At 36.9% G+C, this 24,828-nt stretch overlaps 1 protein-coding gene across 1 annotated transcript in view; it reads left to right on the plus strand.

Moving 5' to 3' along the window:
* Window positions 1–24,828, plus strand: part of ADAM23 (ADAM metallopeptidase domain 23) — a 79,376-nt gene that overhangs the window by 7,298 nt on the left and 47,250 nt on the right. Inside the window, exons 3-5 of the mRNA XM_074145246.1 lie at window positions 4,880–4,956; window positions 19,071–19,134; window positions 24,383–24,465. Coding sequence (XP_074001347.1) covers window positions 4,880–4,956; window positions 19,071–19,134; window positions 24,383–24,465 — 224 coding nt within the window. The remainder of the gene's footprint in view (window positions 1–4,879; window positions 4,957–19,070; window positions 19,135–24,382; window positions 24,466–24,828) is intronic.

The raw sequence follows: 24,828 nt of genomic DNA on the forward strand, positions 1-24,828 counted from the left end.
GGATCAACCCTCCATATCAATATAGACTGGGGGATGAAGGGATTGAGGAGAGTCCCTGCAGAGAAGGACTTGAAGGATACTGGTGGATGAAAAGCTGGACATGAGCCAACAAAGTGTGTGCACAGCCCAGAAGGCCGGCCATATCCTGAGCTGCGTCAAAAGAAGTGTGGCCAGCAGGTCAAGGGAGGTGATTCTGCCCCTCTACTCTGCTCTGGTGAGACTCCACCTGGAGTACTGTGTCCAGCTCTGGAGTCCTTGGCACAGGAAGGACATGGACTTGTTGGAGCAGATCCAGAGGAGAGCCACAAAAATGATCAGAGGGCTGGAACACCTCTCCTGTGAGGACAGGCTGGGAGAGTTGGGGCTATTCAGCCTGGAGAAGAGAAGGCTATGGGGAGACCTTATTGCATCCTTTCAGTACTTAAAGGGGGCTTATAAGAAATGTGGGGACAGACTTTTTTGTAGGGCCTGTTTTGATAGGACAAGGGGTAATAGTTTTAAGCTAAAAGACCGTAGCTTTAGACTAGATAAAAGGAAGAATTTTATACAATGAGGGCGGTGAAACACTGGAACAAGTTGCCCAGAGATGTGTTAGATGCTGCATCCCTGGAAACGTTCAAGATCAGGTGCGACAGGCCTCTGAGCAACCTGATCTAGTTGAAGGGGGGTTGGACTAGATGACCTTTAAAGGTCCCTTCTAACCCAGATTATTCTATGATGTCCAACAAGTAGTGGAAGGTTATCTCGGTATATGTGCTGTGTAGGAGATGTTTTTCAAACACTAAAGAAGGACAGCTTCTGTATAAAGTCTGAGGATAGGCGAACAAGCTAAAAGAAGAGTAAGGAACTAATGTGTAGTAAGTCACACTGATTTGTGCAAAACTTGTACTGTTACCAGAATGAAGGTATAGATCAAAAAATGTTTTAATGGTGTAAAAACCATGTAAATGGGACTTAGGTTTCTAATTCCAAAATGGGAGTGACAAAACACCTTGCTCAGCTACTGGAATGAGAGATGCAGCATTTGGCCATTATTTTAGTCAGCAGAACTATATGCAAAAATAGATTTCTAAAAGCAATGAGCTTGTCATTTGGAGATCATATCTGTATGAATATAGCAAAAGACCCATAGGAACTGCCAGTCAGTTAAATAATGTTGTTACTTTTGTTTAAAGACTTGTGACAGAACTTAGTTATTTTGAAGGGATTACACATTATTGTATTCAGTATAATTTTACTGTGAAGAAAGTAAAACCAATGTAATACTTCTGGTGATGATGGTTGTAAAATTCCTGCAAGTTTTGAAAAGTTAATTATGGAAAAATGATGCCCAAGCACAATAATGAAAACAATGAAAGCGTTTAAGTTGTGACTTGAATCAGTAGAACTGAGATTTGTTACAGCTTTCTAGTCCATTTTTGTCTTGAAACTTATAGTCAGCTAATGACTAATTTGAAAGAAGCTGGAATTCTTGGTGTATGGATTTTTAGCTTGGAAAAAAACTGAGAGCTACTGCTTTGCACAAGCAGATACTGCAGTTTCCCTGACTATGAAGAATCTCTTATTACAGTGACTATGCTAGTAATATGAGCTTCCAGAACAGTGAAAAAAGACTTTTTTTTTTTTTTTTCTTTCTAAAATTTGGGTTTGTGGACAGGAAAAAATTTAAAAACTCAGACTCTCCCTTCAGCCTGCTTTTCTACGTGTCATCAGTAACTCTTTGCTGCAGACAAAACTTTATGTAATTTTGCAGTTTTGCCATTGGAGTAGCTTATAGCTGTCAAAGCGGGAACCTCTGCAGAGGTTTTTAAATTATAAACAAACGTGTTCAAAGGAACTTAGTCTCCTGTTTATGTAAATAAAGAATACTTGTGCAGATGTGAACACATATACATGCATGCAAGTGGTAGAAAAAGGTGATGTTTAATATTTTTCTTGTGAAAAGACATGGTAAGATACCTAGCCCATATATATTCTTCAAAATACATGCTAAGCTACATTATACTCAATTTATATTTCTATGCCAATCAGAAGAACACTGTATTTGTATTATGCTGCAGGCATTGTATTACAAAGTAGCTGATAAGAGAATACTGTGAAATGGTAAGCTGTATAACAGAATTCCACAGATACTTTTCTGAAATACTTCCTTCCATCATGGTTGTACCTGACGGTTGTAACAGCTAAAACACCTGGTGACAACTCACTGGTAGCTTTCTGTGCGAGCTTGTTACAGGAAAAATGTCAGTTTTGGGATTAAATACTTTAGTCTCATTACCTTCACCTGATTTCTGGTTTATGGCTTTCATGGATGGTTATCTGTTGGTTAACCAGCTTAACAAAATCTCTATTTTGCTGCAGCAGTGGTGTGTCACATTCACCTGAAGGGACTTAAAACTAAGTGTTCTTTTTGTAACCAATGGTTTGAGCTGAGTCTGGTGGAGAACATGCCCTACTGCAGGGTAGCAAACTAGTGTCAGCTGCTTTGCAGCACAGGCTTACATCTGTGAAATGAGGCACAGTAAAAGATAGCAAGTGGTGTTTTAATATACAGAAGTAATTGTTTCTAGAAATAGCAGTGATATTATATCTAATCCTACAAGATTTTCTATGATACTGTAGACTGAGAATACAAGTTAATTTAAGTAATTTTAAATTGCAGAAAGATAAAGAATACATGGTTGATGGCTTAGAAACTTAAGGGATGTTATATGCTTATAATTGAATGGGCTTCATTGGACAAAAGAAGAGCTATAGCAGATCAGACCAGATGTCCATCTGGCTGTCCCTGGGGTACTACTTCCTAGATTGGTCTCCCAGACTCCAGCAATTTCTGTCTCAGGATCTTCTGGGAACCACAACTTGTCTTCTGGATTTAGTAGGCCTTGGTGGAAGCTCCTGACCTTGAGGTTATTTTTATACATGGCTTGTTTTTATACATGTACATTTTTAGTATCTGTGATGTCTTGTGCTGAAGTTCCAGGATTTTGGCATGTTTCAGTACACCATGATTGCTTTTGAAGTGTCTTTTAGTGTTTTCTTAATCAGTTAAGTAGCTTGAATCTTCTTGAAAGGAAAGATATTCAAGAGTTTGGTTTATTTGGTTGGTTTGGAATTGGCAGTCAGGATAACAGATTCTTTGCAGACTCTCTGAGATTCTCTCTTGATACAGATTCTCTCCATCAAGTTACCTGTTTGTCTTTATACTTAAACTGTTTCACTCTGGTGATTCAGAGCAGCTGTAAACTCAATTTGCCAGGCCACTGTTATCTCAGTGAATTGGTGAACTGCTGAGACGACCATTAACATTCATTTACAAAAAAATGTAACAGAGAAAACTTGATACTGCTTTGTTTCCATATTGTTTTAGATAGCACCTTGCAATATTATTTTTAAAATTGCTGTTTAAAGTTATTGTATTTTTTTAATAAACAAAAATCAGGCTTTAGGTAAGAAATTGTTCAATGATATTAAAGATCTTTAAAATATCTTGCAACTACACAGTTTTTAAAAAAATATCTTTACAACAAAGCTCTGTGACCCTGTTGAAGGGAAATGATAATTCTAGGGGCAAAGAAGGATGAACTCACACAGGAAACACCAGCTGATTTTAGTCACTATAGCAACTTTTAGAAATACTTTTTTAAAATTACATTGAGGGGTTTTATGAAAGATGATGGATACCTTTGTTGAGAAATAAGATGAAAATCAGTGCTGCTCTGTGTGGTGCAAGAACAGAAGAGGAACATAAAGAATTTATCCTTCATAGAAAAATTTCCAAAGGAGAACAAAATTGTAAGCCTTGTGGGTCATAAAAGCTAACCTTTGTATTATTTAAGTTATGCTATAAACTAGCTAGAACTTTATATTGGTTTTGTGACATACCTGAAGATTGATTGTGGGGTTTCATAAAATATAGTGGTTTTTTGTCTTTTGATTAAAGGGCTTAGTCATAATATTCCAACTTCATGTAATTGTTAATGCTGTGTCAAATTAGTGTATAAGTAAGCATGATTTAATTAGAACATTATCAGGGAAGGGGTTCTATGAAATTCAGATCTAATCTCTTCCACCATGCTGGAACAGTGTCTTCACAAAAAGAAATTCTTGGATCATCTCTTTATCTTCTTATTTTTCTAGAAAACAGATAAGCATGTTTTAAGTGTCTTTGGCTTCAGTTACAATGGCATAGAAAAGAATAAAGAATGCAATTTATATATCTGACAAAAATTCAATATCCTGGAAGTTAACTTTAACTCCCTATGCAAGACAAGCTAATTCTGTTTTGTTGTTGTTGTATGTTAAGCAGCATCAGTCTTCTGTTTGCTATATTGCCAAGTACAAAGCCTTTAATTGTGAAGGGATTACTTTGAAAGAGTCTTTCATAACATGTAATGCAAGCCTTGCCGTGATTTTCTTATTTGAAGGCGTGTATTACAAATGTTTTAATTATTTCAGGCCTTTTAAAGTGAATGAATGTAGTAACATAATTAAAAGAACAATATACTACATTACTTACGCTTTTGTTACATAGCCATCTGGTTATGGCAAAATACAGACATTTATGTGAATCTTTTTTCTTTTTTTTTTTTTTTTTTTGTGAGGAATGAGTGTGTATTTGAAAGCATGCTGTTCAGGTACCATTTGCTTCTCTCTTCCTTTACCTTCTAAAAAGGCCAATCTTTTTGAATCAGAATTTGGTACAAGGGCAAAGCTTTTCACATGCTTATGAGATTCATGGAAATAAGCATGTTTTCCATAACTTTGTTTTTCACAGGTGTTTGTCATATATTTGTTGCATATAAGGCTCAGTGATTCTTTTGACAACTTTAAATGTTCTGCAAAACTGTATAGTACTCCTGTGTGTTCATGTTTACAGGCTGTACATCTGGCCCAGGCAAGTTTCCAGATTGAGGCCTTTGGCTCCAAATTCATCCTTGACCTCACATTGAATAAGTAAGTGTACAATTTGAGGTTTCTTTCTTTCCTACTCTTATTTTCTCCAACTTATGGTATAAGGTCAGAACACATGAAATCCCAAGATCTGCAGAAAAACATGTTGTTATCCAAGTTTATTAATGCAAAATAACTTTTAGCCCTTTTTAAGTGAGGTAATTGTTACCCTTGCTGACGCCCATAACATACATACTGTTAAAATTATCATTCGTGATAAATGATGATAAACAGAGAGATTCCAGTACCAGTAGTGCTTGAAAGGTGTGGATTTTCTTGTACATTTTTTTTACTTATTGATGAACTGTCAAGTAGATGTTATTTTAGTTGCTCGAGGTGGTGTGTAGGAATATTTGTATGAATAGCTCATCTTTAATGATCTGGAAAACATGCTATTGTCACTATAATCATGAAGTTCCTAATGAGGTGGGAATTCTAATGGCTCAGCTCTACTGAAAGGTGCGGCTGGAGTCTGTTTACCAGTAAGATAAACGATTTTACATAATTGTCAATTCTAGAAGATCTAGCTTGTAATGCAGGTCAATGGCAGTTTAGTTGTTTGTATTCTATCTATTTATATCCCCAACTGAAGGTATGTAACTATGTGTTTTTCTAAAAATTGTAACAACTTTTTTTTGCCACTGAAAATTTACATTGAGAAAACTTAAGAATAAGGTGGAAGTATAAATCAGTACTAAATAATGGACTGGTGAAATTATCTACAGCATTGCTTAAAAGTGTGTTTGCCCCCTTCTGCTATGCTCGAGCCTTTCAGCACACTTAAAGGAGAAACAAATTTACAGAAATGATTGCATACTGCTTTAAAAAAAAACAACAACCCAACAACATGTTCCTCCGGTCTTGAGGTCCGTATGAGGTCTTATTTTGGTCTTAACTGCTATGTAATGAAAGTTTTGTTACGGAGAAAAATGCAAATTTATTAAATCTAATAGCTTTTCAAAGGGGCAAGCTATGATTCTATAAAACTTGCTGAACTTCTATATTTGTGTATTTTGCTGCTTTGCTACTAGCTCTCAGGTATTTTGCTGTAAAGATGAGCTGGAAACATTTTCCTTCATCCATGCATGATTTTGAAGTTAGGTTGCTCTTGTAGTTCCATCTTTTAAATAGTGATACAAAGTCTTGAATGGCTGGCAAAATATGAGTTAGTACAAAGGCAGGGAACAGCACACAATGGAAGGAGAAAGAAGGCTTGAAGATAACTGGGTGTTCTCTAGCCTCTGGAAGAGCTATAGCATAGTGCAAGAATATGATGTTTTATGAGAGTCAGTAGGACCCATGCAGAGTAATTCAAGTGGGATAATCATGACACATTTGTGAAGAGAACCTATATCTAGTGGGCTCTAAGCTACAGAGATTTTCTCCTCTTGGTCTGCTTGCCACCATTCTGTTTGCACATCCAGCCAGCAGCGAGACCAAGCATGCATTCCCAAGATGGCACTACATATGTAGAATATGGCTGGTCACACAGACCATCACAGAGGAAAAATATTGCCTTTACTGGCACCACAAATAAATGCAAACAGCACTCGGGTAAACAAGAATACAAACAGCGTGATAAAGTTGTTCTCCAGCTAATGGGACTTGGAAGTTTGCTAGTGAAACACGTGCACCAGCCCTCTCTTAATTCACAAGCGTGCCTACGTTCTCAGACTCAAATGTTAACACAGGCTTTAAGTTCATCAAACATTCATGTCTAGGCATGAGGTCTCTTACTCAGCTTAAACCTTCCCAGAGAACAGGTCTCCTCATAGTTGTTGACCATTGCTTGCACATCACACCTATGCAGAATAGAGAGCAAAGTCACATAGACAATATTACAAGTAGGACTCTATAACGTAGGACAAACTGCAGTGATCAGGTGGAGGCCTGGGCCGAGCAAACCTACTGACTTGCAGCTTACACTAATGAATCCGTTTTATGCTACTTCCTCTCCATTTTCCCTCACTTGTTCTGTCGTGATTCACCTTCTGTACCTTTGGCACTTCCCCTGAACATTCCATAAAAATGTTTGCACATTTTGACAAGCCCCTGCAGACATCCTGTAATAAGTTTGTTCTTTCCCAGGAGACCCATGATGGCGTTGTTTACTGCTGCATATCTGTTCTAAAGTTCTCGTACAACCTCTTCGAGGCTGTGCCTGAGTGGCTCCTTCCATGGCCTGTCAGTCAGTGACCTAACAGATAATGACAAAGACCAGAACTCTTATGTCCTGTTCATTAGGATTTGTGTGTCTGGGTGTTGATTGCTTTTCCTGTCCTAGTCTCTTCTGCTGAATGGCTGTTAACCAAATACCATCACAAACCTGATAGCCTTACATTCCCCATATCCTTGCGATGTTACTCATTGTCCAGCCCTACTGTTTATCTTTGCTTATTTATAACAAGAAATGGTCCATAAAGAAAGTAAATATACATATTTTTTCCAACTATGGTTGCTTTATCAGCAATCAAGAAATGCAGTGTCTTTCACTTCAGAGAGGGTGAGATCACTTGCTGTGCACCTTATGAAAAGAAATTCTGTTTTTGGGGTATCAAGAATTTTCTGACTGGTAAGGTGTGGGGTGTTCAGGTGCCTTACTGGTATCCCTACCATTTGCCTCTTTATACATTAGGTCTTCTCTTAGCTTCCTAAGTGGTTTTTGACTCAAGTATTTGAGTGTCTAGCTGGTTCTGCTCCAGAAAATGACTTAAAAAAACCTGTCCTACTTTTTGACCTGACATAACACTCTAAAACGGTAAGTCGTGGAACTTGTAACATCGTAAATTGTAAATACCCATAGACAATGATTGGAAAAAGACCCATTCTCGTCTCTGTTACATTTATGTGTTCAGCAAAATGCTGCCTTTTGCTACTATGTTGGATTACAATGAATTTTAGTTGGCATATTGGTATTACTAATGTCTAATCAGAAGGAAAGGCAGAAGAACAACAGGGCCACAGACTTGAGCTGTTATGTGCTATTGGCCAAAATAATCCAGACACATGTGGAACACGTATTCAAAATTTGGAATACGCTTTAATATGTTGAAAATATATTTGTATCAGTTACTCTAAGGTGAGTTAATGTCACCTACTCTGTGTGTTTATTCTGTATATTCTGGTTTCGTCCCTGCCTTTTTTAGGAGAGTTCTTTGCATATATGAAGCTAAAATCAGAGGATGGTTGTTGCCTACAAACAGGTTCAAGTTTTAAGTTTTCTTTACCTTCATTGGAATCTGTGTGGTTGCCTACCTTCCATGTTCCAGTTGCCCTTTTTTTCACAGCATGTATTATAACCAGGAAGTGAAGAAAATTAGATACTCACTTGCATTGATAACTGTCAAGAAAAACAGGTGGCAATTTGAAAGTTTCTGGAGCATGTTAATACAAATTTTTACTTTGTTTTCTATCTTGCTATAGTGCAGTGGCACAAACAGCTTGAAAGAAATATAAGGCCATCAAACCTCTTGAATTACAGTGTGCAGAGACAATTCAAATGTGAGATTTTTATGGAGTTTGAATGGGTAATCAACTTTTCAATTGCACAACGCCTACAAGTGTTAAACAAGATGAAATATAATTTGTTATCCTAAAGGTCATTGTTGGCAGCTCTTTCTGACAAGATGACTCAGGAAAAAAGGTTTGTTTTAAACTCTTTAACAAGGTGGGCTACTCTGAAATTTCAGTCATCTTGGCCCTCGTTATACTTAGTTTGACCAAAATCAGGCTGTCAGTGTGATGTCATTTATGACAATGCATAATAATTGCAGATATGTGAATTATGGAAATAATTTGATGCAAAAAGTAATACTTTTTCTAATCTGTAATGGATTAAATAATGTTTTTAGTTAATGCTCTTAGTACAAAAATGAGAGATTATAGGGGTTTAGGGGTAACGATTAATCTCATTTGAAAAGTTCAGCTTTTTATAATTCAGATAAGATTGCCCAAACTCGATAAATTCCCTGTGCAGCAAGTAACATGTATCATTGTCTTAAAACCCAATTTATATAAAAAGCCTTGAAAAGTGTTCATTACTTTCAGTAAATTCCTATTTTTGTCCTCAAACAATAGTCAGTTCATTTGTTGTAACTATGTAGTTGAGTAATCAATGATCCTAATGTAGCTGAACAGTTTCTCATTTTTTCATTCATTTATGTATTGTATACATAAACAAACGTCTGTGAGGTGCTACCAAATTACTTCTTAATGATCTCTTTTCCACCAACATATAAAAGGCTTTTAAGTTACTGTTCTTCTGTTGAAGGACAAGTGTTTCTGCAGGTAGCTTTTATGTCCTGTTTAAAGCTAGCAGTCTTTATGTTCTGGTGTAGTACTAAAACATTAGAGAGCAATGCTACCAAAAGCAGTGAATTAAAAATGTCTACTTGCTGGTTTTCTTAGTGATGATGGAAGTTGGCTATGTTGTCTGGCAGTTTTCAGCTGATGGTCTAGCACCAGTCTCTAAATAAAGGAGTCTCTTCCAGCACTGGAGCTGGGGCCATGCTAGAGCCTTCCCCCCTGGGACTGTGGTGGCTGAGGCACATACATGGAATGGGGAATTAGGTACTTGAGCTGGACAGAAATGGAAGGTAAAAAACAGAGATGAAAACTTCTCTCCCTTCCTACTGAAAACTTCCCTCAAAATGTAGGATTTTGGGGGAAGGGGAAAAAAAAATATCACCAAACCAGCCTGTATTTTTCATCTTTTCTTTCTTTTCCAGGAAAATGGATTTTCTTTTTGATGAAGAGATCATATGAAAAAAAATCTATCTTCTTTGGCATGAACTGAAAAAAACAAACAACCACCACATTTGACTGTAACATGACTTAAATATTTGAGACATTAAAATACAATGACTTGCAAGCAGTGAGTCTCTTATGTGAAGTGCGGCATTACAGCCAATTTTATCCATCAATTTAAAGTTTGTAACTGTTGTGTAGTCTCTGTGGTGTATGTTTCTGTAGACTAGTAGATTTGAGACTAGTCCCAGAGGAGATTACACTGTTAGCATAATTTAAAAAACAGTAGGGTAGTTACTGTATTATTTGAGAATCTATTTGATTCTTGTGTTTTCTCAAAATTCTTTTCTAATGGAAATGGGAAAACTAGTCACAGTTTTCCAGAAGGAAACTTCAAATATTTATAACATTTTCTTAAATAAAAGCTTAAACACTTAAGGTACTAAATAGATCCTACAAGATACACAGGCTGTGTAAATTAAATGTGATAATATTACTGTGGCAAGTTTAAGCCTAGCCTGCTTTTTAAAACTTATTACGGATGAGATGCAAAGAACCCAGTAGTAGGATTTTACTACAATGCATGCGTTCTCCTGCTAGTAAGTGCAGTCTTGAGTGTCTCAGCTGTAGATAACCGCTTTACTGCCTCATTTGCTACTCCCAGAACTTGAGGCAACTTATTAAAACTTATTGTTTGCCTCGGTGGGCATTTCAAATGCAAAAAGACTTAGACAGATACTAAAACTTCTCTGTATTTTTCAACACATATTAATGTGTGAAAAAAGCTTTCTTTTCGTCTTTTTAAAAATTTTAAAAGCTTGAGGGTTGAAGAAGCTTCCTTCTCATTTACTGTGTTCAGCTGTACATTAGAAGCATTAATTATAAGCAATATTTCGGTTATTCTATCTTCTATTTTGTTTCTGTAATTTTAAGTTTAGTACAATTCTCTTCAAGTATTTTTTTCCATCCTGTTACTAAGATTATGATAAAAATGTGTATTTTATAATATGTGTGCATGCACATTTGTATGTTCACTAATGTGCACAGTCTAGTGTCTTACTCATTCACTCTTCCAGGAGTACAGTAGGAGGCAGCACCAATTCTGTCATTGTCTGAGGGCATGCACTCTTAGTTCAATGTCTCAAATATTTCTTAGCAGTATTTCCAGCTCCTTGTCATCTACTTCGATTCTTCCTAGAATTTTTGAGATCAGTTGTTTTAATATTTTTTCTTCTTTTTTGATCTTATTTTTCTTCATCTCATCCCCTTATCTTTAGCAAATGTTTATAAAATAAAAAGTGTGTATGTCTGTCTATTTCTATATTCGCTTTATGGAGGAGAACTTATAACTGTAGCCACAGAAGTTAATGTTGCAGTCCCTGACTTTCAAGCACTCAAGTTTTGAATTCTGCTGTTGTAATTAAGTAATGTCCCTATGCCTGCTGTGCAATGCATGAGTAGAGTTGTGTTCCATAAAATGGCTATCAATAAAATCATTGACTCCAGAGCTTATTTCAAAAAGACTGTAAGAAACTCAGCATAGGCTAATTTGTTTGAAATACCACTTTTGTTTTTTCTTCTTTCTATGCTGATGTAAGAGTTCTTGGGAAGTATGTTCCTGCATGGGATCTGTGAGCCTCTGGAAAAAGGCATCTTAATTTGTAAAAAAAAAAAAAACAAAAACCAAAACCCAAAAAAATTTCCAAACCCAAGGCCCTGAGAGGCCATGCTGTTTGTTTTTCAAAATGCAGACATTGGTATTGTGAATGTTAGCCCTCTTGTCAGACCACTTGCTTGTGGAGTGAAAAGACTTTTCTGTGCATTCCTGATCCTGGATTTAATTAAGTGTTGATCTCACACCTTTCTGAACAGGGTTTTGAATACGTGTCAGCTGAGCTGTGACCACAGCCATTGGTTTGGTAGATTGCTAGTGACAGCAAACTCAGGGCAAGGCAAATTACACACCTGGGGCTGTATGACGATGCTATAAAATTCTGTGTGGCAGGATGAGGATGTTTATTGCCTTCTCTCATGTAACAACTACAGATACTGCATACAGGAGGAGGTTTGAAAGGAGGTTCTTCACACAAAACAAAAATAAATGCAAATCTTGTCATAGGATATTGTGTATATTGAACTATTTACAGGAGTTTAAGGATTGGAAGAACTTGCAGAAAAGAGGTCTACTGAGAGCCACTGAAAATAATTATACTAATTCTGGTTCATGAAATTCTGGTGTCACAGATTACGGAGTGCTGTGAAAACTCCCTGAAAAATTGCCACATGTATTTGCTGTTAGACAACATACTAAGCAGTTGTCTGGCTTGATGCATCCTTTCTTAGGTTGTGTTCTTACTCCTTACTTACACTGAGTAAGTGTAAGTAAGTGTACTACACTTAAACTTACACTGAGTTTAATTCATTCAATGACAGAGCTAAAGTTGCGCAATATAGTTCAACGTGAAAGCATGGAGTAAGGGAAGCAAAATAAACTTGTAGTTTTCTGGAGTACCAAAAATGTATCTCCGATTCTGCTATAGTCGTTAATCTAAACTGAAGGTGATCAAGTCAGCTCTCTATGTATAAATAAACTTATTTCACTAGTTTTATTTAGTATTAGAAGTAAAATAAAATAATTTAAAAAGCCCATACCCACATCTGATTGGATTTTTCCTTAGTAGTAAGTTTTTTAAATGGTACTGTTAATTCATTAGATACAAAGTATCAGAACACATGGAGCATTCAGTGAATTTTTTAAGAGGAGAAGAAACCCAGGTTTCTTTTGTATATAGAAAAGCTTGCTCTAAATGACGGAAGCTCTGGCAGATATGATTACCATTGAATGAGACCATTCTGGCAAAGGCAGATGACAGCCCTCAACCTTACACTACATGTTAATAAAATTCTTATTGATAATTCAAAGCTACCTGTTTTCCAAGCTGGTGGTGGAAGAAAGGGATCAATTAAAATGCGGTACTGAATGAACTGGAACAGTTGTTTAAATGAAATCTTTATTTTGTCAATTGTTCTTCTAGGAAAGTTCTGTCATAGAAAATTACATTGAGGTATTTTCCATGACACAGTACTCATGTCTTGTGTAATATTGTTTACCCGTTCATTTCTTCATATCCCTTTACACAGCACTTTTAAAAGTTGTATAATCTTCAGTGCTATGGTAAAGGAAAATATAGCAGAAATCGAGCAACATAATGTTCTTAATATTCTGAAGAACTCTTCAAGCTCCTACTTTCAAAATGCTTGCTGAAGCACCCATTAAAATATAGTATGCTCCATTCTCAGATGGCGGGCTTCAGGACTTAACTGGAGAAAGGATTATGAAGAATTTGACTGAACTCCCTTGAAACTGACTCAGGGTTTTTTGCACTGAGGGAGACAGACTGGTCCAGAAAAGAATCTGGAATATTTTCTGCACCGTTCTATATGACTTCAGAACATGCTTTCCTGTCAGTCTCTTCTGGAAATCTTTCTCCATTGGAGGACCTCTTAAAATATAACTAAAATATCATCTAGGTAACTTCAGTTTAATAAATTTGTTGTCAGGTCATCCTTTTCTCTACCTGAAAGACAAACCAAACAAAAACAAACAACAAGAGCAAGACTATGCAAGAAGTGATTTTTAGATAAGTGTACTGCTTACTGTTGCAGAATCATTATGGTAATAATAGCAGAAGTGAGTGGGGACTTCCTTTGATTCCATAGTTATGAAAAAGTTGACCTATACACCTGTGTCATCAGTTGTTTCCAAGCAATTAAAAGAAACACAGATGCTTGATCCACAGTATCACATTTTGATCTTTAAGCTCCTTCAAGAGAATATAAGAAAAAGTAGTGAAACCTTGCTGTGTTTTAAAAAATAACAATGAATATTTGCAATATATTTATTCCTTGGAGACACTCTTGTCAGAGCGGCTTGAAAGACAACAGCCAAGTAAAGACTATTGTAAATACATACTAGAAAGTTAATAATGAATTCCCGTAAGAACAGTTGATTCAACAAAGTTTGTGGATATAATTGAAACTGGTAATAGAAACAAGGCTATAGATGGCCTTTTCATTAGATGACAGTATTTCGATGATCTAAAGAAGCGCTGTAGCAAGGTCTTAATTTGTTTTTCACATCTTTATGTGTTACTGAACTATATCTGTCAAATGGACAAAAACATCTGATGGGTGTTCTGTTCAGTAGTTCAACTAAACTAGGTTGCTCAGACACTGGTATTGAGCTTAAATAATTTCAGAATACCTAAAAAATAATTATTATTGCTTGGTAGTCCAGTTTTCCACAGGCTGTGTCCTAGGTTCCTGGAAGCTAATTTGATTATTGTGTATGAGATATCTTTGAGTTATTTCATAGCCTTTACCTACGCAAATTGGTTCTTTTCATCGGGATAGTTAGATGCCAGCTGAGGTAAGCCACTTTTCACACTGCAGCTCTCCTGCTAATGAAAACAGCAGCAGTGAAATATGCGCTGGCAAAGTGGATGTGAGTCCTTCAGAAAGCATCCGCTGGTTGCTTTAACAGCTGGCCTGTGTCTTCAAAGGTAGCAAATGCCAGGAATGGCATATCCCTTTCCTGCTTATTTTGCATCTCTCACTGTAAATCAGGTGGAAGAGCTGGTGATGCAGGACAGCTTAATAAAAACAATTACCTAAGACCAACCAGGCAGGGTGGGAGGAACTACAGAAAAGGACACCGCAGACTAAAAATTTTTTTTTTTCATGAGTTCATTCAGCATGTTTCAATTTGATGTGTTCATTGTAAGGCATCATACTGATGTGTCACTAGCCTAAATATGCTTTTGTCTGATGTGATCATGACTTACACAGTTGTTTCAATTAAAGCTTGCACTGTTTCTGGCGCTCATAATATTGAAAAACAAATTTGCTGTGCTGGATGCATTCCTGCTCAATGAAGATGTAAATGGATCAGCTGAAAGGTGAGAAAACACAGTCCAGTGTAGAGGAGGCACAACTGTATTTTCTAGAATTCAGAGCTGCCTTTCAGAGGTAAATTCAGGCATCCTGTAAATGATGGTGAAGGAAGAAGAGTTATTTTGTGATGTGGAGACCCCTACTTTATGTATGAGTTCTGTATCTCATTCCTCAGACCTGTACTTCTACGTGAGGTCTTAGTGTATTCCAGGCCTTTCTTTTTGATGCCATTTGCATAAAGGATCCCATCACACCTACTGGTGAAATTACAGTGCTCTCCTGGGTTTCTATACTTCATGTTGGAAAAAATGCTTGAAAGTTATTTTGTTTGTGTTCTTTTTTTTTTTTTCTTTTCTTTTCCTTAAATAATTTCTACTGTCTTTTGTCAGATTTGTCAGCATTAATAACAGGTAAAAAACAGGTAGGGAAAATTTGCAGTAGCAGTTTTACCCTTCTTTTTACAACTGCTGTTCCTGGAGCTTTAGCAATACATAGAACAAACTCGCTTACCCAGATTCTGTCTTTTTCTTTGCGGCAGTAGTGGAATGTTTTTGCTGAATTTTTCAGTGCTAGACTACTCTCTGCAGTATTACTTTTCAATACTAACCATTTATAAGCACAGTTACGGATGTGTTTGTACTGGTTTTGCTATGAATATAGAGAACAGGACTGAGATTAGCTTTATGATAGAAGCAACTGATTGTGTGTACTAGCAGAGCCATGTTGGAAAATGCGTGCAAGCATCATGTCCCTCACCTGTTCCCCTCTCTTCCCCTGAATAAGATCATGTTTTTCTCAGATTAGCAGTATACACTGAGGGATTTCTGGATGATTGGAAGTAAAGTGTTCTTAAGGATGCTTACTAGTGTAGACAGATACTTGAAATAAATGATACAAGGTACCTGGCAAAAATCAGGTACCTACCAAGGTAGAGGCATACAGTTTAAGGACAAGCTGATTGGATTTTTTCAATGGAAAGTTCAAAATTCTTGCTGGTCTGTGGGAAACATTAAGAGAAAAATGCCCTTGTACTACGTTGGTGGTTGTGTGAGACACACTTAGGAAGATAATAATGACTAGAAACTAGTGTTATATACCCTGTTACAGTGTAGCATGAGAAGCGGTTTGTGAAGAACAATAGCCTTATAATTTGGTTTTTCTGCTCCAACTTCTAGGTAGTAGATACTGTTTTACGTTTGGTAAAAGGGTAGTTGACAAATTGAAGGTGCATTTTTTTATAGCATGGCATTTGGGAAGTATATCATGAATAGCAGGCCTCAATTTTCTTTGGAGAGAATTTGTTCAATATAGAGAATTTCATCTATGTGCCTTGTATCCAGCAGATCCCACAGGACAATAACGTTGTAAAGTCAGCGATGAGAAAAGTGTAGAGTCTACTGCATCTGTGATTTATACTTGTACCATATAAATAGGAGTATTCCATCATAAGCGTGTCATGTTAGGTATCCTATCATGTGGGACACTGTATTTACTACCTGAATCAGGAATCCCTTTGCAGTTGGAAGTAATGAGAAGCTAAAGAATGGGAAAGGTTGGCAGAAGGAAACAACTGGGTTACAAGAGCGGTTCAACCAAAATCCAAGAAAAGAGCACAACTCTGGAAAGATTCTGCAAAGAATCATAGAATGGTTAGAGTTGGAAGGCACCATAAAGATCACTGAGTTACAACCCCCCTGCCCTGTGCAGGGACACCTCCCACTAGAATTGGTTGCTCAAAGCCCCATCCAGCCTGATCTTGAACACTTCCAGGGAAGTGGCATCCACAGCTTCTCTGGGCAACCTGTTCCAGTGCCTCACCACCCTCACAGTAAAGAATTTCTTTCTAGTAACTGATCTAAATCTCCCCTCTTTCAATTTAAAACCATTACCCCTTGTCCTGTCGCTACAGTTCCTGATAAAGAGTCCCTCCCCATCTCTCCTGTAGGCCCCCTTTAGGTACCAGAAGGCTGCTATAAGGTGTCCCAGAGCCTTCTCTTCTCCAGGCTGAACAACCCGAACTCTCCCAGCCTGTCTTCATAGGAGAGGTGTTCCAGCCCTCTGATCATCTTTGTGGCCCTCCTCTGGACTCGTTCCAACAGGTCGATGTCCTTCCTGTGTTGAGGAATCCAGAACAGGACACAGTACTCCAGGTGAGCTCTTACCAGAGCAGAGTAGGGGGGTAGAATCACCTCCCTCGACCTGCTGGCCATGCTTCTTTTGGTGCAGCCCAGGATGGTGTTTGCTTTCTGGGCTGCCAGCGCACGTTGCTGGCTCATGTTGAGCTTCTCAACAAAAAGAGTGGACTAAAGAAATTTTGAACAGCTCTTATGTCAGATGAAGTGGGATAAATCTAAGAGACAAATGCTGTAATTAAACTACAGTTAGTTGTGAGTCAGTAGACACAGTGGGAGATCACCTACTGGAAGTCTTACAAGATGCCAAAAGCACTAGATTGCACTGAAAGCAGTTCTGAGATCAGTTGTGTAAGGTTACTAGAAGAGGACAAAGCTCACACTGTCACACCCCCATTTTTTATTTGGAAAAGGGTAAATAGATGCTGATCCTGGAATTGGTTGGAGGAAATGAAAAAGTCTCTGTGAATTCAAGCAGAAGTGTCTGTAAAAATCTGAATCTGGTAAGGGCCCTTTTTAAGTTGAGCATAGTTCCAGTGTTTAACCATTCTCAGCAATTTTTTTAAACTTAAATCTAATAAAAATTTTCTATTTTCCTACTTGTGTTAGTTACCTCTAGCCTTGTCTACACCATCCCGTTAAGTACTGAGGACAACAGTCGTTATGCTTCCTAATAAGTATGAAAAATGCAAAGAAGAAAAGGACATTATCAACACTCAAGTTTAATTGCTTTATATATGTAATCCTCTTTAGAAGCTTCAAACCTCACCACATTGAAGAAGTGAATGTTTGTACTGTAGTCAAGCGCTTACACTATTTATAAAGCACTTGTATTCTTGTGCAGAAAATTTATAGCTTACTATGATACAAATAGAGAAAGTTAAAATGATTTTATGCAATTGAATTTATTTTTAAATCTGCACTTTAAAAAAATCTATTAAATATTGCTGTCAAAATGAAGGTTAAGAAAAATGATGAGACTTCAGTAATTATTCATGGCTATTAGTGTTGGTTTTGCAGGTACAGAGTGCCCGTAATGTGGTCTCTCAGTTCCATGAAAAAGGACTTTTAAGACAACCAATGGTAACAGACTTCTGCAGGATCTTCTCTGATAAGTGTAGTGCCTGATAAATGCAGCATGAAGGATTGATTTTATGAGCCAGTAGTCCCAGAGTTAGTGTGTTATCAGGATTGCTAATAGCTTGAGATACCCATTATCGTAAGTTGTTGTTAGTCGTGAATTCCCATCAGAGCTCTTTTGTCAGACCGAGTTTCCATAATGATGTTTTTTAGTTATAGCAAGAATGTTTTTGTTTTGATGTATGTACCACTATAAGATCCTTTAATGTGTTTTTTTTTTTATTTAGAAAGATACAGGTTCTTAGAGCCTTGAAAAATGCTGAGGATTCAGGATCACATTACATAAAATGCTAACCTTGCTTATGTGATGGGGCCAGTTAACGTATTTAACTGCTTTGCTCTCCCTGGGCCGCTGTACTGCAACCCTGATTATAACGGGGTGAAAGGTGAATGAGACATTGAAGTTATCCCAGGATATGTACAGGCTAGCTAATCTTACTTTCAAAAAAAAAAAAAAAAAGAAACTTTAACTGTAAATTATACATTATTGTATTATACAGTATGGGAAATTTTTATGCTTCAGAAATTTGTTTTATCACAGGAAAAAAATAAGAGTGAGAAAATCTGAGAAGAAAAAGTGAAAGTAAGAAAAGGGGTAGTATGAGGTTTTGTGTGTGTGTTTGGGGTTTTTTTAAGAACATTACTGGTTTTGGAAAAAATTGAGTATTTGCAGTTATGAAAGTGAGGTACAGATGCAGTATACTCTCTTGTCTTCAGAAAAATTGTTTTATGTATTTGTTCAGCATTACATATACTCTGTTTAACTTTTAGATAAAATATAAAAATTATTTAAAAACAATAATAAACTAAAAATACATATTGTCTATACCAGTTGCTGGCAGAAAACAAAGTTCTAAAGCCATGGGATTATTTTTTTTTCCGTATTTATAAGGCTGGTAATCTAATTGTAAAGCTGAAATACAGGGGATTCGATTCCAGAATAAAATTCCCGCTTCCATAACACACTCTGACTTTCAATGCACCAGCAAACCATTTGCTGCACACAAGCTGCTTGATTTTTTTTAACCTAATTTACAAGAAAAGAAAAAATGGTTTGAAAATTCTAACAAAAAACCTCAAACCCAACTATAGCAGTAGAAAGAATATTCAGGCTTTTCTCATCTTGATTTTTCCTTTCTTTGACAGTGACTTGTTATCTTCCAATTATGTGGAGATTCACTATGAAGATGGAAAACCGAAGTTTTCTAAGGTATTGTGATCTTAAAATGTGTCAGAATTATCTCTCCGAGGGAATAATACCAATAATTTGTTAAAAAAAGAAATTAAGTTTTGCAAGATTTAAAAAACACTGGAAGCCTTTTTCCACACATGCAAGGTAATTATGATCTCATCTTGTAAGGATACCTCAGTAATACAAGAAGAATTGTACAAAACAGGAAAGCTGTGTGTCGGTGTGAGGGGTAGGCAGTGGTGGGTGGTAGTAGTGGAGATCATCCAGATACTGCCAGAACAATTAAGTCAGGTAAAATGTAGGGGGTGGAGGGGTTGAAGTCACCATGAGTATAGCCTTCATTAGTTATTTACATGTCCTTAGCATAAAGTGCAAAGGGAAGGGATAATGGTAATATAAGACATTCAAACAAACAAACAAAAATTTGCAGGGACTTTTCTTTGCAAGAATTATACAGTTGTGAAATAGAAAATGAAGGACTTAACTCCAGAGGTTAAGGTTTCAGTTATTACAAAACCGGCATATTGCTTGACAACCAATTAATTACATTTGTCAAACTAGCTCCCAAATTGAATTCAGTGCCTATTGATAGAAAGACAAAGAGATTAAAGTTATGCAAGATAGTTCAGCCCTTACTAAGGGAACCAAATCAGTCTGTTTGTTTGTTGTAGTAACAAAATGAGGACTGGTAGGTTCCTAGGAAGGTTAGAAACTATATTTTCAGGGAGTGACTTTTTTCATATTTGGTATGAATGCCGGAATATTTGTTGTGAGCTTATTACATGTGAAATATACGTCTGTTTAGAATGGAGGGAAGCAAACATTCAAGTTGCATTTATGCCTTCAGCAAGTTGGGACTACTGTTTGTCCAAGTATTAGGTGCCTAGTTTAGTATTTTGCCCTTGTTAGAGAATCTCAAATAAAACAATGTATTGCAGATCAGGGCAAAATTAAACAATTACACTGCAATATAATTATTGCAATATACTGTTTTGTTTTCTTCCACTGAAGAAGAAAAGTAGTTTCATGTAACATACTAAGGAAGTTGTTTCATTAAGACTCAGTACTCTGCAGAATAGGCAAAAATGCTAAATGATGCAAGAAAACAATTCCTTCTGGCATTTAGACAAGCTCATTCAATTGTTAGCTGCAGCGCTAGCATTGAGCACTGCGGTTGCTGAATCATGAATCAGAATGGAAAATTATATTAGAACTTCAGACTCAGCAAATGGACTACCTTTGCATGCTGCAGTAACTTGATCCAAACTCCCTAGGGGATGTTTTCTGAATTGATTTATTTAGAAGCAATAATAGAGCTCCTGAGGTCACATTAATCTGCAACAGGCTTCATTATAAGTTCAGAGAATATATATATATAATTTGTGTAGGAGGTCAAATAAGGACTATATCTTGGTCTTTTGCAGTATCTTCTAATCATTTTTAAACCTGAATAAGTAAAAGATTGTTTTGTTTCCTGATGTGGATGGAAAAAAGTGAGATTTTGATGAAAAGTATTGTATTTTCTAGAAAGGGATAGTTTATTACAAGAAGGAAAACACTGATGAACAAAGAGCAATTACTTTACTCTGGTGACTTTCTTTTAAAAAAAATTCTTGAAAAGCTAGTTTGTGTGAGAAAGATGATCATGATTTAGTTGTTAAAAAGCATAGCATACTCATTTTCACTGATAGAAAGGTAAATATGTAGTGATTGCTCTCTGTATAGTAGTTTGATTTAATTATGCACAATACTCTTAGGAATTTCATTCAGAAACTGAATAAGTCATTAAATAAGATGCAAAATGTAAATAATCCTGTGCATATTTAAACAAAGAGCATTTACATTTTGGGTACTTCCTTGATTAGAATAATTGCAGGAGGAGTGGGTCCAATATGCTTGTTGGAATTCAGATGACATATGACACAAGAATATTTTGAAGATGAGTGGTATGTTTTTCAAACAATGCGTGTGAGACAACCACACTTTATGGTTGTTTTTTTTTTTAATTTTTGAGAATACTTTTTAGTTCAGCTGGGATTATTGTTGATAGACATTAAAGACCAACTACTTAAATGAGGTAAATTAGTATCATTCAGTTTTCCTCATTTTAGCTTCACTGACATACAGCAGCAGAATGTCTGGCGTTTAACATCTTCTAAATTCACTACTCCTCCTTCTTTAGAAAAGTCACAGTAATGCTTTAGAAAGTATAAGTAATGTTTCTTGGTTTCTTTCTAACATTCATAGCTTGAACAGTCTGTTAATGTTGCTCTTGATACTTGGTTTCTGTTGATAGAAAATAAATATACTCTTCTCATTTACTCAGTTGAACCATTCCTATGAGCCCAGTTTATTTTATCCTTAATCATGATAAATAGTTCTGTAAGCCTCTAACAGTCTAATCAATTTATTCCTCAGTGATTTATGACATTTTAGGGAATAGTAATTCTGCTGTCCAGCAATAAGGGTAGAATTAATTTCTGTATCAGAATAAAGGATTTAATAATTTGCTATGTGGCTGCCTATGGTATGTAATTCTAAAAATATGCTAAAGACTTTAGGTTTTTATACCTATTTAGATATTTAGAATCAAATAATACAACATTCTTAATAGTACAGTAGAACTCTATTTCCATTACATAGAGAAATTAAATCACATAAATCTAGTACATAGACGAAAACTAGAACATATAGAGAAAAATGACAAATAGAGAAAAATGACAAATTGTGAAACTACAGAAAGTTTAAAAAAAACCCAGAGATTTAAAAAGATCTTTGTGAAATTGTTTTAACACTAGCAGTTCTTACATGTGAGTAGATGATGCTTTGACAATTATTTCTGAGTTTCTCATCTGAATCATTTATTTATTATAGTCTGCTGTTAAGACCTCCTCCTAGAAGCTTCCAAGCCTCTGGCATACAGGGCCATGCTCCCTCATTTCTGACTTCGTGAATCTTTGCGTTTTCTACAAGAGGAGATTGCTTTAGCTTGATTCATGTAGGATGCTCTGACACAAAGTAACCAGTAGCTTTGGAGACAGAGCACACTTCTAGAAAGTGGGGAGATGTGAGCTGACTCTCCTCAAGGTGACTTGGGAAATTGTTCAGCAGGTGGGAAACCTGGGATGAATGCCGTAGTTATTAGCCAGAGAAGGGCATTGGAGTGTAGTGGTCAATATTTTGAAAAGAAAACCATTGCAACTCTTTTGTGAGGCTCCATCTTGTCACTCTGTCTTAGGTGTGTTCTGAGCATGCTTGAAGTTCTCTACTCACTTTAAGAATCATAGAATCATCTAGGTTGGAAGGGACCTTTAAGATCAGGACTATCAACCTAACACTGGCTAAACCACCACTAAACCATGTCCCTAAGCACCACGTCTACCTGTCTTTTAAATACCTCCAGGGATGGTGATTCCACCACTTTCCAAAGACAGCCTGTTCCAATGTTTGATAACACTTTTGGTGAAGAAATTTTTCCTAATATCCAATCTAAACCTCCTCTGGCGCAACTTCAGGCTGTTGCCTCTTGTCCTATTGCCTGTTGCTTGGGAGATGAGACCAACCACTACCTCTGTACAACCTTTCAGGTAGTTGTAGACAGCAATAATGTCTTTCCTCAGCCTCCTTTTCTTCATGCTCAACAACCCCAGTTCCCTCAGCCACTCCTCATAAGACTTGTGCTCTAGACCCCTCACCAGCTTTGTTGTCCTTTTCTAGATATGCTACAGCACCTCAATGTCTTTTTTTGTAGTGAGGGGCCCAAAACTGGACACAGTACTTGAGGTGCAGCCTCACCACTGCCGAGTACAGGGGAACGATCACTTCCCTAGTCCTGCTGGCCACACTATTCCTGATACAGGCCAGGATGCTGTTGGCCTTCTTGGGCACCTGGGCACACTGCTGGCTCATATTCAGCCAGCACTTGACCAACAGCCGCAGGTCCTTTTCTGCCAGGCAGCTCTCCAGCCACTCTGCCCCAAGCCTGGAGCACTGCATGGGGTTGTTGTGACCCAAGTGCAGGACCTGGCACTTGGCCTTGTGGAACCTCATACCATTGGCCTCGGCCCATCGATCCAGCCTGTCCAGATCCCTCTGCAACACCTTTCTACCCTCCAGCAGGTCGACACTCCCACCTAACTTGGTGTCGTCTGTGAACTGACTGAGGGTGCACTCGATCCCCTCGTCCAGGTCATTGATAAAGATGTCAAAGTGAACTGACTCCAGTACTGAGCCCTGGGGAACACCACTCGTGACTGGCCACCAACTGGATTTAACTCCATTCACCACCACTCTCTGGGCCCAGGCCTCCAGCCAGTTTTTCACCCAGCAAAGAGTACGTCCGTCCAAGCTAAGGAGAACATAGAGAGGAGGTAGTTGCTTCAGGAGAGGAGAGCTCAACTTTCTATGATGAAAACCAGGCAGGTCCAGGGAACCTGCACTTTTAATTCAGAGGAAAGCATGTAGCTTTTTTTTTTTTTTTAAAGTCTCTAACATTTAACACACTTGTAGGTAATTTAAATGCTGTTACTTTTTAAATAAAAGGCAGAAGGTTGTCTAAAACATGATTGCTCACTTCCTTAGAGAAACACAAAAATCCTGCCATTTTTTGAATCGTTTGGGTTTGGCATCCATTTGGAATTTTATGCAGTTAAAATCAAGAGTTGACTTTTAGTAGCCTTTTGATATGTACAGTAAAAATGCAACTGTACACTTTGTGTTGCTAAACTGGTTTAACTTTTTGGCTTATTCACTATTAGTTATTAGTGACTGTTAAGTACCAAGTTATAGTCTAATGATGTACATTTTAATTGATAAATTTTTAGTGAGACAAAATTAGTAGAATTCAGATCTAAGCCAAATATATGCCGGGTGATTGATGAACACTGTATCACTTGTAATTTTAACAGACCTAGAAGGCATCAAGAAACAATCAATGCTTATGTAAACTGCTTTACATAACATTTTTACAGAATCAATTTATTGCAAAGAAATGCACTTAAAAAAGATAAAGAATGCTGTGACTTCAAGAAAAGAATAACCTGTGTTATGGCTTGAAGACTTACATAAATTAGTCTTTACTGGGCACAGTTTTTTTCTTATCAGCAGTTAAGTAAATACCAATGACTAGTCCTAAGCAACCACTGCTTTCTCTGAAATTTTACCTAATGCAAGGTGTTAGATCTCTTTTTGCCCTGGTTTTAAGCAAGAAATTAAATCAGGGTACTTGTGCGTGTGTGATTGTTTGTTTGTTTTTAAACATTATTAGGGTGGAGAGCATTGTTACTACCATGGAAATATCAGAGGTATCAAGGATTCCAAAGTTGCTCTTTCAACGTGTAATGGACTTCAGTAAGTGCATGTTCTCATTTTTCAAACAAGGCTATTAACTAATTATTATGCATTAACGTTATCTCTTAATATGTGAGGGACTAAAACTCTACAGGCCCAAAGATTTTTGATGTTTTGAAATGCCAGTACCAGCTATGCCAAACTGCTAGTCTTTTGATGCTGACTCATGAAACCTTTGAATATGGTAAGTGCAAATAAATATTTTACCAGATGACTTATTATGGTAAAGGATAAACAATAATTGTACGTTAGCAGTTTACATGCTCAATATTCACGTATGATTCTGTCAGCCAACAGAAAAATCTTTTTGTTAGATTGTACAAGGAAAAAACATAAGAAATTAGGCCTCACTAGGATTACTTT

Source organism: Numenius arquata, chromosome 3 (assembly GCF_964106895.1).
Source record: "Numenius arquata chromosome 3, bNumArq3.hap1.1, whole genome shotgun sequence".
NCBI classification, from domain to species: Eukaryota; Metazoa; Chordata; class Aves; order Charadriiformes; family Scolopacidae; genus Numenius; species Numenius arquata.